General features: G+C 30.8%; 2 protein-coding genes and 1 long non-coding RNA gene across 5 annotated transcripts in view; 2 read left to right on the top strand and 1 right to left on the bottom strand.

Moving 5' to 3' along the window:
* LOC111064488 (kinesin-like protein KIF9) overlaps nucleotides 1-9,710 on the top strand; it is a 12,570-nt gene extending 2,860 nt beyond the window's left edge. For 2 of the 3 annotated variants that reach the window (XM_039419497.1, XM_039419498.1), the window contains exons 3-12: nucleotides 590-683; nucleotides 1,327-1,485; nucleotides 1,869-2,054; nucleotides 2,447-2,679; nucleotides 2,894-3,041; nucleotides 4,243-4,457; nucleotides 5,455-5,615; nucleotides 7,349-7,598; nucleotides 8,143-8,428; nucleotides 9,298-9,710. In XM_039419497.1, the coding sequence (XP_039275431.1) occupies nucleotides 590-683; nucleotides 1,327-1,485; nucleotides 1,869-2,054; nucleotides 2,447-2,679; nucleotides 2,894-3,041; nucleotides 4,243-4,457; nucleotides 5,455-5,615; nucleotides 7,349-7,598; nucleotides 8,143-8,428; nucleotides 9,298-9,432 (1,867 nt within the window). In that variant the 3' untranslated portion in view covers nucleotides 9,433-9,710. The remainder of the gene's footprint in view (nucleotides 1-589; nucleotides 684-1,326; nucleotides 1,486-1,868; nucleotides 2,055-2,446; nucleotides 2,680-2,893; nucleotides 3,042-4,242; nucleotides 4,458-5,454; nucleotides 5,616-7,348; nucleotides 7,599-8,142; nucleotides 8,429-9,297) is intronic. The other variant, XM_022352222.2, reaches the window with a different exon arrangement.
* The window catches only part of LOC120349425, a 27,763-nt gene extending 17,420 nt beyond the window's left edge, over nucleotides 1-10,343 (bottom strand). The window contains exons 1-2 of the long non-coding RNA XR_005570344.1: nucleotides 10,041-10,343; nucleotides 7,400-7,606 (exon numbers count right to left, since the gene is read on the bottom strand). This is a non-coding gene — a long non-coding RNA (uncharacterized LOC120349425). The remainder of the gene's footprint in view (nucleotides 1-7,399; nucleotides 7,607-10,040) is intronic.
* Nucleotides 10,344-10,675: 332 nt separating this feature from the next.
* Nucleotides 10,676-12,480, top strand: part of LOC111064486 (proteasome adapter and scaffold protein ECM29) — a 71,003-nt gene continuing 69,198 nt past the window's right edge. Inside the window, exons 1-3 of the mRNA XM_039443902.1 lie at nucleotides 10,676-10,883; nucleotides 11,738-11,865; nucleotides 12,145-12,261. Of these exons, the coding sequence (XP_039299836.1) occupies nucleotides 10,859-10,883; nucleotides 11,738-11,865; nucleotides 12,145-12,261 (270 nt within the window). The 5' untranslated portion in view covers nucleotides 10,676-10,858. The remainder of the gene's footprint in view (nucleotides 10,884-11,737; nucleotides 11,866-12,144; nucleotides 12,262-12,480) is intronic.

The raw sequence follows: 12,480 nt of genomic DNA on the forward strand, positions 1-12,480 counted from the left end.
ATTAAATTAATAGAATTGAATTAATTGAAGAAGTTTTGGGCAATAGCCTGTTTCTTTTCTGAATATTATATTTGTTTGATTCATTCAATGAATAAATAAAAATAATTTTTCGAACTGACAAATATTGTGTAGCCTATTCGTGCGATATTTAATCTGTGGCACTTTGATTGACAGAGATTTATAAGGTAATAATTTTATTATCTGTCTGACTCATTCAGAGCAATTTTCATTCAATGATCTTCACAAATAAAAATAATTTCTCGAACTGACAAATATTGTGTAGCCTATTCGTGCGATATTTAATCTGTGGCACTTTGATTGACAGAGATTTATAAGGTAATAATTTTATTATCTGTCTGACTCATTCAGAGCAATTTTCATTCAATGATCTTCGCAAATTTACCGTATAATTTTTAATATTTACTTAATTACTTGTTTCAAACTTTATCCTAGCTCACAGTACGCCATTATCATAATTTATTATAAATTAATATAGTTATATTATATTTTATCCCATGTTCACTGGACCTTGCTACTTTTAGACATTGCAATATGCAATTGTATAATTTTCAAATTGATCCCCTTTCAGAGTCTACGAGGGAATAGATTCAGTGGTGATTTCTCATGGTCAGACGTGTTCCGGCAAAAGTTTTACAATGTGCGCATTGCGTTCAATGTATGAGGTATTCAATTTTTTCAATACAGTTAATTTTTTATAAGACATGAAATTCCAATTACATAATCATTCGGATTAAGTTATAGTTAAAGACACTATTATTCTTCGATCTCCATGAGTTGTATGTAAGCCAGATTTATGATAATCAGTACTTTTTTGAATCTCATTACAGTAATTGTAAAGCTGGGTTTACACCAAAGTTATTAACAAAATGTTAATAACTTAATCCTCATAGATTCTATTAGATTGAACGGAACTTGACAAACACATATGTTTATCATGTGTATGATAAGTTATATTCAATCTAATAGAATCTCTAAGGATTAAGTTATCAACATTTTGTTAATAACTTTGGTGTGAATGCAGCTTAAGAGTACTGAAATAGAAGTAGGCCTAGATTATCTTTATTTTTATTGGCACTATAGAAATGATTTTAGAAATAATAGCCTATTTAATTCTTAGAAAGCTAGAGTAGTAGGTAACCAGATCTGAAAATATCTCTTCAAAGTAGAATCAAACCTATTAGATAATTAGATTTAGAAATTTCAACAAACATTATTAAAGGCATCTCTTTCCTGAATTTTTATCATATAATGTCTTTTATAAAATTGTGTTATTTATAATTCAATGAAATTGATTTCATTTTACAGTACCGAGGAATCATACCGAGATTCATTCATGATTTATTTTTGGATATTAAATCCAAATTTCAAGATTGGAAAGTTAATGTATCATTTAGTTACGTAGAGTTTCATGGCAACAAAGTTACTGATTTACTGAGAAATTCCAGAAATCCAATAAAAATCAAAGTAAGTGACATTCCAATATCTATATTCTCTCTTATGCTCATTCATTTTCAACTTAGCTTTTTTCAAAATACAAATAAATCCTCACATATTGATACCGTCCAGTATAATAGTTCGTGGTCCAGTATAACGTCGACAGTGGCTGTCATTAACTTTTCAAATGTATTTTTATGTATAGTATGGGAAAGGAATGAAATTAATAAATCAAAAATTAATGATCAAATCATTCGTAACTGATTCCCATAAAACAAATTGCTGAGGGGAATTTATTCTAATACTGAATAAAATATCAGTTGACGGAATATAGTTATGTTTTACTAATTCAGTTTTTTCAATTTTTTATGGATTATTATACAAATTCAATAAATTTTCATATCTTTTGCAAGGAAGTGAGCAAGGTGAAAGCGAAGAGTGAAGAGGAGTTATTAAGTTTGTTATTTAAAGGAGAGAGACAAAGAGATGTCGAAAAATCTGCTTGGTACATCGGGGCTCATCGTGCTACTACTGTTATCACTTTTCATCTGGAGTGCTTATCTCTTTTGAAATCATGTGCTGTTATCTGCAGATCCAAGGTCAGTTGAAGGCGGAAGATGAATGAATCTTCAGTAGATCACAAATAAGAAGAATTCTAGTATAAATAGAACAGAATGGAATGTATACACTAGTACCGTACCGTATTTTATTATAGTTGCAAATTAAATGATATAATCCGTCAAAAATTCAGAAGTACTTCCAACGCTAACAATCCTTTATCATAAACAGTATCCATGTTTAAGTAATAAAATAGTTGAATTTAAATTTTTATGTTTCTTGGTAAGCAATTATGGACTTCAATAATATTGCTATATTTTTACTTTATTTCGAATAGGTCTCTGCAAATTGCATGCTATCATTCGTTCGTCAACTAAGATTCTCGAAATGTTTTGGAAGATTTTATCACGCTTTACCTCGTTAATAATTTCAGGTGCACTTTGTTGATATAGCAGGCATTGAGACAGTTGGAAAGAGGAACCTCACATCTTTCAAAAATGCTCACGAACAAGGAATGGCCAATAAATGTAAGAGCTTCCTGGAGCATCTTCTGATGCAATTCAAAGGAGCAACGAACTCAGTCACTGATGAATACAAAATCAAGAGAAGAAGCTGTGGAATGTTGGAATACTTGGGCACATCTGTTTCTCCAGCCTGTATCTTGAGGTGAATTTGAGTTCTTGAAGACTTTTCCAAATCATCCATAAATAGTTTTATCATATCTGGTCAGACCAGATTCCTCAAAGCTCTTGATAATATAGGTACAAGTTAGTAGTCTTTCTGATAATAATTATATTTCATGTTACTAGCTTCAATATTTAGAAAATTAAAACAATAGAATACTTCAATTAAAAAATCAAATTCAAATTATTCGTTCCAGATTGATTGGTCATATCCGTCCAACTTTTCCCGACTTGGAAGTTTCGTTATCAACTTTAAAACTATGCCATAGGACTAGACACAGTCAGCCTTTGATACCCAAATATAATATTGTACCACATTTCACTCTCCTTTTCAAGAAATTCAAAGTGAGTACCGTATTGATTTATTGTCAACGAAATTCTTCTAGGTTTTTTATTATTTCAAACATAATATTGAAATTTCGCTTAGAATTTGTGATCAAAACAAATTTCTTGGACACTAATATAGTGTATAGAAACAAAATTAGTTCTTTTTAGTTAGCTCTCTACTAGACTGACTGTAAAAACACAACTTATACAATACAGCTGATAGTTGCAGTGATAGTAGTTTTAATTTTTCTGCTCAAAATTTTCAAGTTTATTTCAATATTATTGAAACTTTCAGATTGTTTTGTGTTATTTCCGGCTCTTATCAACCCTTCGAAATTTAAAATTCATCAGTTTTATCTTGAATACATATTCTCTAGTGTTAATCTTTGGTGAAAACAGAAATTTTAAACTTAACCTCACTTTGGACTATTTATGTGCCAAAATCAAGGAATTGAAGAAGTTTTGGGCAATTGCCTGTTTCTCTTTCCAAATATCGTGTTTGTGACTGTTCTAATAAATAAATAATAAATAATAAATAATAAATAATAAATAAATAATAAATAAATAATAAATAAATAATAAATAATAATAAATAAATAATAAATAAATAATAAATAAATAATAAATAAATAATAATAAATAATAAATAAATAAACTTCAACCTGAACATCATCATTTTATCCTTTCAAATGCTGATCATTAGGCTATTTTTACCTGACTTTTTTGAAAAACAGTGGTCATTTTCTTTGTGTACGGTAGTTATTTACTTGATTTATATGATAATAGAGAAAACTTCGGCTCATTAGGCTCTCAAGTACGACCTATTAGTACAAAAACGCACTGTAGAAACTAGCTATTTGACTATCATTATTGGTCCAATTAAAATAACTCTAGGAACAAAGATATAATCGCATATTATAGTAATGCTCATATAATATGGTAACGGGATTTTTTGTTTTGGCACAAACCTCAACAAGCTGTTTCAGGAATACACTGGTAGTCATTAGCTTCACCATTCTTCCCATACACAGCGATTATAATTGAGCAAATGTTCAATTTTAGTTTTTCTAACTGAATGGTAAATTCTGATACTATGGAAAATAATATTCGTTTGGCTTCCAAAAAGAAACTCCTTCTAAAAAATCGTATACTTTTCAGTGAGGTAATATATAGAACCAATTCATTTTAAAATGGGTTTATTGTTTATCTTTTCCAACAGGAAGAACTAGAAAGCAAGAATGGAACTCAGGATTTCTTGAAAAGACTTCTGAGTGAACCAAGCGAGATGGAAAGTGGAAATATTTCTAAAGAGCGCGTTGAGCAGTTGGAGAGATTGCTGCAGTCCTACATGGATGGAAAGGTTTCTGAACTGAGTGTCATTGGCAATGCTGAAATGGCTCTTATTCTACAGATTTTGAGGAACTTGTACCTTAAGTAAGTATCTGATCTATTCTGTTTTCATGAATTTCTCTGGTATATCTGATTTCTTAATATCATATTCCCAATAATACATTTACTGTTATGCTGGAAAGTTTTTCAAGTCGATTCATTTATCTTTTTTATTTTTACAAAAAAATCGCAGATCGGAGAGAAAAAACTAAGGATACATTGTACTATTTCTCTTCCAAATTCAGATACTGTGTAACATTCGAAAAGGTCTGATGTAGGGATTCATTTTTGTTTTGCTGAGGAGTATGCCCACAGTTATCGTTATTTTTTTCTGTGGGTAGTGGGATGGATGATGAGAGATGTAAGATGAATAATTAATACAGTTTTTGTGACTTCCAAACTACTGAAACTACTGTCATGTTTTTAATATTGCCATCATCAATCAATATTATCATTCCAACATTGTATCGTCAATTTCTCATCTAATCACTTCATAATATTGAATATTATCATATGGATATGATACTAATCATATCAAAAACTTGACGAGAACATATTTCTTACTCATTTTAATAGGTAAATTTCAAGAAGTCAAAGAGATAATCCATTTTATGTATTTAATCATTCAGAATTACACAACTTATAGAAAAGTACCACAGGCTTATAAGCCCAAAACGGCTCCAATTCTAATTTATAAAACAGTCCAAATGTAGCTTGGTTATGTGTTTCAACATTCTTCAATTACACATTCAATTTACAATTCAAATGTAAATTCACATGTTTTGGAAAATGATTCGATTTATAATTACAAAAATAATGATGAAGGAATGCATTTAAAAGAATAAAACAACGTTTTTAGCAATTATTTACTTTCAATTGGTGCAAGTCTTCTGAGTGGCTGTAATGCTGACATGATGATATTTATATATATTTTCAAAGATTATGGTTTCTTGATCCATTCCAAACTGCGATCTATTATCGCACAGTTATAATGTTTTATACAATGACATGCAGTCAATTAATGTTTTAATACTTTTTCTAGAAAAGTAGAGACTTTGGAGAACTTGGCCGTGAAAGAGGCAGTAGCATCTAGAAAGAAGTCGATTCGGAGTACAACTGGTTCAATGAGAGGCAGTGAGCTGTCAACTGCAAAGTTTGAATCAATAAAACCTGCTTCACTTCTCCACAAAAGCAAACGAACGGGTAAGATAAGACATGTCACTTATCTATTACAATACTATTTCTTCATTTTCCTATGCTTGGTTTCAATATAGATCCAGAAACCTTCTCAGTTAAACTAATTGGCAATGAACTCTTATACTTGAATAGTTTCAAATTGTACGTTCCATATTCTAATTCATCAACAATTATTTCTGAAAAGGATGCTTGTAATGTATGTATTTAATAAATATAGTCCCGGTTGCATGTACGTCTATTAAAAGATGATTGAACGTGAACTAATGATAACCGGGATATAAGATTGCAAATCTTCCATAAAATAAAATATTCATTGGAGCTTGCTAAAAATTGAATGCCTGTTCGGCTGTTCCTCTCACAATTCCAAAGATTTAATGGATGACTAATCAATGGCGTAAAAAATATTATTTTAATAATCAATAATTTGGAATTCACTCCAGTAATATAATTGATCGAACGAAGTGAGGTCTAAAATTCAAGTCGACGGTTTGGCATTTCTCTTAATGTTTAAATGTTTATATGTTTATATGTTATGCATTTACAGCGAAACGCGGTAATAGATTTTCATGAAATTTGACAGGTATGTACCTTTTTAAATTGCGCGTCGACGTATATACAGGTAGGTTTTTGGAAATTTTGCATTTCAAGGATAATATGAAAGGAAAAAGAGCCTCCTTCATACGCCAATATTAGAGTAAAAATCAGACTAAAGAATTATTCATCATAAATCAGCTGACAAGTGATTACACAGATGTGTGGAGAAGCCAGTCTATTACTGTATTTGTATAAGGTCTATAGTTTCAATCAAAGATCTTGAAGAGGTATGCATCTTTAAGCTGGGTTTACACCAAAGTTATTAACAAAATGTTAATAACTTAATCCTTATAGATTCTATTAGATTGAACGCAAGTTGACAAACACACATGTTCATCATGTGTATGATAAGTTATGTTCAATCTAATATAATCTATAAGGATTGCGTTATATATTAACATTTTGTTAATAAATTTGGTCCAATCGCAGCTTTAAGGTCTTTGGTTTCAATATTTTGTTTTGCAGTCATGGTACTATTATGCGTGTCCATCAGTATCAATATTCTCACATTCGAAAAAACTAATTTAATAAGTGATAAAAATAATCAAATGAACTAAATAATGCTGAAGAAAGTATAATATTTTTGATTGAAAAAAATTAATTTTCATTGGAAAGATTATCACGGAACTGGATGAATATTATATAAATTCTGGAATAGAAATATATTCTATTCATTGTTTAAATGAACATGAATATGAATAAATTATGGAATACAAATTCAAACGTGAACTGATTTTGTTAACATTTAAAACAGTTGACATCAGGTACTTGTGGATGAGAATACTGCGTGAGGTCTACTGTTCACAGAACTACTAGTATATATTTATTTATCTATTTGTGGATACATTAACATATCATAATATGAATATGATTGAGATTGGACAACAGGCTTGGCCCAAAACTATTCTATTCCCAAATTTTGATGATCAATAATATCTGAGATTATGCAGCTATAGATTGCATATATAGGAGGATAATCCTCACTATCGCGAGTTTGTATATAGTGTTATAGTTACGGCAGTACCATCACTTTTTGTGCTTTGTATAGTGGTTGAAATGCACACTTCACATTATTGCTGCGACCTCTTGTGAATTCTTGTTTCGTTTGATTTCTTGTCAATAACTCATGACACATTGTTTTGCAGCTGGTTCAAAGCTCAAATCCGAACAGGTGAAAGAAAAAATGGTCGATTCACCTCTGGTGGCAGTAGCTGAGGAACCAAGTTCTGCTCGATCTGATGATGAAATCAAAGCACTCAGCAAGCTAGAAGTATTCGCTGACATTTTAATTCCAAGTTCAGATAGCAAAGAACTCTGGTCTGATTTTCTCATTGAGAATGGAATAACTGCCGAACATCTGGAGAATCTGGCTCGATTAACAAGAGAGAAACGATTGTGAGTACCTTTAAAATAAATACAGTACCTAACTTGTACAAAAATTAGCAGTGATGACAATAAATTAAAAAAAGGTTGGACTGAAAATGCTATATTTAACTATTTGTGTTGTATTAATTCAGTGATTAATTATTATTCATTGATTTGTTTATTCTATTGAGCAGTGTCAGTAAACATTACAAGCTATTCAATTCTATTTATTAAATTGTGTAGGCTACAATTCTCTAATAAAAACAATATAAAAATCTTGAAGTACCCTTTATTTTTCAAAAAAAAACTATAAAATAGTTCAGCTAATCTTTTAAATAAATAAAGGGTACTTCAAGATTTTTATATATTATTGTTTTTATTAACTTGAAAAGTAGCCCATGTAAGTGAAGTGTTTTTACAATTCTCTAGTTTGATCTATTCAGCTACAATCATGTATACTAATATCAAAGACAATATAACTATTCTGTTCTTCATTCAAGTATTCTTTTTTCTGTGTTTTCTTATTTAAATAAAATTACAGAATTTTTAAGAGAACCTACATATTTCTCCACAGATTGTTGGAGATAGCCTCTGCAGAGTATTCTGGAATCAGGAGCAAACTGGAAAAGCTGCGACTTCATTTGAAGTTATCCACTATGAAGAGAAGGAAGATTTTGATCAATAATAATGAGCATCGCCCTTGTGAAAATGAGAAAGAGCCGAGTAATCAGGAGTTGTCTGAATTGGAGAACGAAGCAAAGTGTTCTAAAGAGTTACTAGAGATTAAATTTAACGATTGGGTGGATGTAGCTAAAGAATTTATGGAAGAAAAGTATTCATTTCGAGAGAAATTTGAGGTAGCTTGTACACTTCTCTGATATCTAATCATGAATATAGATAGATATAGTATAGTTTATTCACTAGAATAACAACTAAGTACTAATTTATAGTATGGTTTATTAATATATTTAGTAGCAACTTATTTACTTTTCTCGGTGATATTCCATTATTGAAGTGTGTATAATATTATGTCTGTAATATTGCAGCATTATAGCCATATCTCTAGTAAGTTCATATCCAACGACATGAAAAGGATATTGAAGTATTGAACTTTTTCAACCGGGTATAGTTCTCAACTGAAGTATAGCCAACTCTAGGAAAGGCAACTATAATTGGTAAACTTGATTCACTGGGTTCAAATCAAATCAGTTTTGTCCAGTTTGTTTCTGTCAGATGACCAAAATTTACTATTCATAGTAACTATCAATGAATAACTTTGTATAATTCACAAAACTGATGAAGAATATACAATGTTTTCAAGTTTCGATACAGACTGCCCGGTAGACTGAAGCCAGGTGGGCCTTCCACTATGTAGAGTTGGCTAGGCTATAGACTGTTAATAATCCATACTCGCAATAAAAATTAAAAAGATGTAATAATTTAGAATTGAAATACTTTTTTGTGTAGAATTTATTATGACTCACTTTATTGTTGACTGGCAATATGTTTCGTGCTGGTATTGCATATTGTAACGTAAGTTTCAATTAAAGTTATGTGTATACCGTAGTGAGTATCATTATTTTTCACAAAAAAAGATTTCGAATCTAAATTAAATTAATTAGTAAGTAGAAGCATGGATAATCAACAGCAAATACAAATTAGGCTATATTAAATCAATTCCTTAATTTGAAAAAAAACAATTTTAGCCACAAACTTTCTATATTTTCAGGAATACTGTAAGTACATTCAACATTCAAACTTCCAGAGGAAGATAAATGGCACAGCAGTGGGAGTTCCTTCTTCCAAAGAAGAAGAAACTGCTAGAGAGTACTTCTATTCACTTCAGAAAAAATTGAGGAAATAGTCTTGAATTAAAGATAATAATTATTTTTCTATATTGTTATAAAACACTTGTGTTTATTTGTCTTCTATTCAATCTAGTAAGTGTAACTATAGCAATTGTATAAGTAGACTCACCTGTACCTATACATGTTTCTAAAAAAACATCATCCAAGAAAAGAATATTTCCCAACATTGAGAGAATAATTTTAATTGAAACTAAATTGGACTTAAATATAACTTATATATCTGCCACTCAATAGACTTTAGGTTTAGACCGATTCAAAACGAATAATTATTTTCAGTTCAATCATAGAGAAACGATAGCATAAGTAGATATCCCATGGTATAGGGCGTTTATGTCGCAACTTTTACTGTTATCTCAAGCCTATAGTTCACGTATTTCTCTCCCAAAAAGGTGTGTGACGCTGGTAGTCTCTCAAATTGTGCCGTTCATACACTATCACCCCAACAAAACAGTAAAAATTCACAATAATCTGCAGTAATTGGCTTGAGATAACAGTAAACGTTGCGACATAAATTCCCAATAGCATGGGATATCTACTTACGCTATTGTTTCTCTATGGTTCAATTGAGAACCGTAGGTTGCTTTTGACTGATCAATTTGCTTACCCACAAATTGGATTTCTCGCCCCCATCCAACATATTATTCCAATGACTCAGTCTGCGTCCCTCTCCCCACCTATGTAGACCATCCCTGCATTCTCCATTATACCAGTAGTAGGCCACAAAGTAGAAGGAATACTTCTTCTCTGTGCAGAGCCTACAGCCTACTGTAGGCTGAAGATTGAAGACTGATAGTCTGTGAACCGTAAATACCAGTATTGATTAATTCAAGCATCATTTACGATAAATACGCCGTAAATAATAAATGTATTGTCATTCTAGATGCTTTTGGCAGGAGGTAGGAATTAGGAATGTTGAATTTAAAAAATATAAGGATACTTTTTTCACCTCAGATTCCTCAGTGAATTTTAGTTTGAATTCAACCGCCCAAAACTCCTCAAGCTATAGCCAACCAAACAAAACTGAACTAACTGTAAATGTTTGGTTAATTGCGTTAAATATAACTCAAAATTGAAAATAAATTCAAACTATTTTATCAATTGATTAAAAATTATAATAAAGTTTTTTCTCTGGAGTTGACAATACGAAACAGTAATTGTCAATTTAATGCATATATCAGCTGACTCCGTTCAATCAAATCCATCAGCTGGCAAAATCATATGGATTCGTAATTTTACCGATTCATTGTCAGTGACTACTGACTAAAAACATAACCAAAAAGTTTAGAGTCTACATTATTGAACTATTATGAGAAAATAATATTATTATTATTAGTAGATAGCCTTTAATATGTGGAACAACAGCATAAAATCTAAATAATAAAATTATTCATTCACCTTTCGTAAGAGTAAAAATTATTGAGGATGTCTTCAGCGGACGAGGAACTTGGTAAAATGCTTCTATTTCTGTAACATTATTACTAGATATGCTTTTCATATTGTATTATATGATTTAAATGTGCATAACTCTCATTAAATTAGTGAGTAGTGTCGTAAAACCCTTAAAAGCTGAAAAATTCAACTTTGTCAAATGCCTGGTATTCTTTTGAATTATATTTCATTCATCTTGTATTTTTACAGTAATGGGCTAGCACTATAACAATCTTGTTATCTTGATTTGATATTAATGGGTTCCAAAATGATCCTTTTTCCAATAATGAAAAAATCCTACCATTGATCTATTTGTGGTATTTTAAAACCAATTCCGTTTAGTTATGGTATATTCAGATATTCCTTCTATCAACTCACTATTTCTCTGTTGAATTTTATGTAAAAATATTGGGCTCGCTATTATTTATTTGCTACATTAAGATGTTGTTCAAGCGAAGGCTGCAGTGTGTCTTTGCAGACGACCCAAATATAATCTTTTTAGGCAATACAAAAAAAGTATAGAAGCAGTATCAGCAACTGGTCTTTCTTCTGTGAATAAATTTCTAAACGCAATAATCCTTCGACAATCTATGCAATCTCAACTCTTATAATCTCATATTATCCGAGTAAAAATGTCATATTTGTTATTCTTAACCTTGCTATTATTTGTTCCTTGGAACAGTCCACCTTGGAGTCGTTTACAATTGGGGACTACCAGTAATTTTACAGGCTTGTAGACTAATTAAATGTTAGAGGATACGTCCGGGCCTTAACAAGGTGCTGACAATATCGTGTCAGTGAGAAATCTGTAAATATGAAAATACCCATTCATGCTCATTTTATGGTTTACCTAATACTTTTGTCATTTTTCAGAACTCTTGGAGAGAGTGTTCTTCCGTATATGTTCGGGAAGCGATGAGAATCTTGAAAGCTCTGTTTGCAAGTTCCTTACACCAGTGCTCTTGAAGATAGCCAGTCCTCATGAAGCCGTTAGGAATAAGGTATACGGCTACAAAATCTCTTCATCAATATTACTAGCCTTACCCTATGCATGTCAAATCAAATAAAACATGAAATAGATTCATTAAATAAAAATAAAATGTTCAACAAATTTGAAAAAATGGAATTGCTCAAGTTTATTTTGACTTCAGTGATAGTATTTGTTTAAAGTAGTAGTCAACCTAGTGTAAAAGATCTGTTAGCTTCATGTACAAATCAACTAGGTTCAACTCTCACCTTATTCTATTCGTTCGTTTTCAATACGGTATATTTTATTCCAGGTCACGGAGCTATGTGTTCATATCTCGAAACGGTTGAAATCTCGGCCGTTGATTCAGCTTCCTGTAGAGGCTTTACTCGAACAATTCATGGATCCATCAACGCCTTCAGTGATTTCGGTACGTTAGAAAATTGGCCGATACGTGATTTTAATACTCATTTTGTGCGAATACATCCAAAATTAAAAATATTCATTTCAAAATGTTGAATCAAAATCGGACGTCGAAACTATTTGTAAATCCTGTAATATTGAACTACAGTTGAAAATAATTGATATGGATTGAAAAAATAATAGGTAATGATTTTGATTTTCGTTCAATAATTATCCATGTATTTAT

This window comes from Nilaparvata lugens, chromosome 1 (genome assembly GCF_014356525.2).
Source record: "Nilaparvata lugens isolate BPH chromosome 1, ASM1435652v1, whole genome shotgun sequence".
Lineage (NCBI taxonomy): Eukaryota > Metazoa > Arthropoda > Insecta > Hemiptera > Delphacidae > Nilaparvata > Nilaparvata lugens.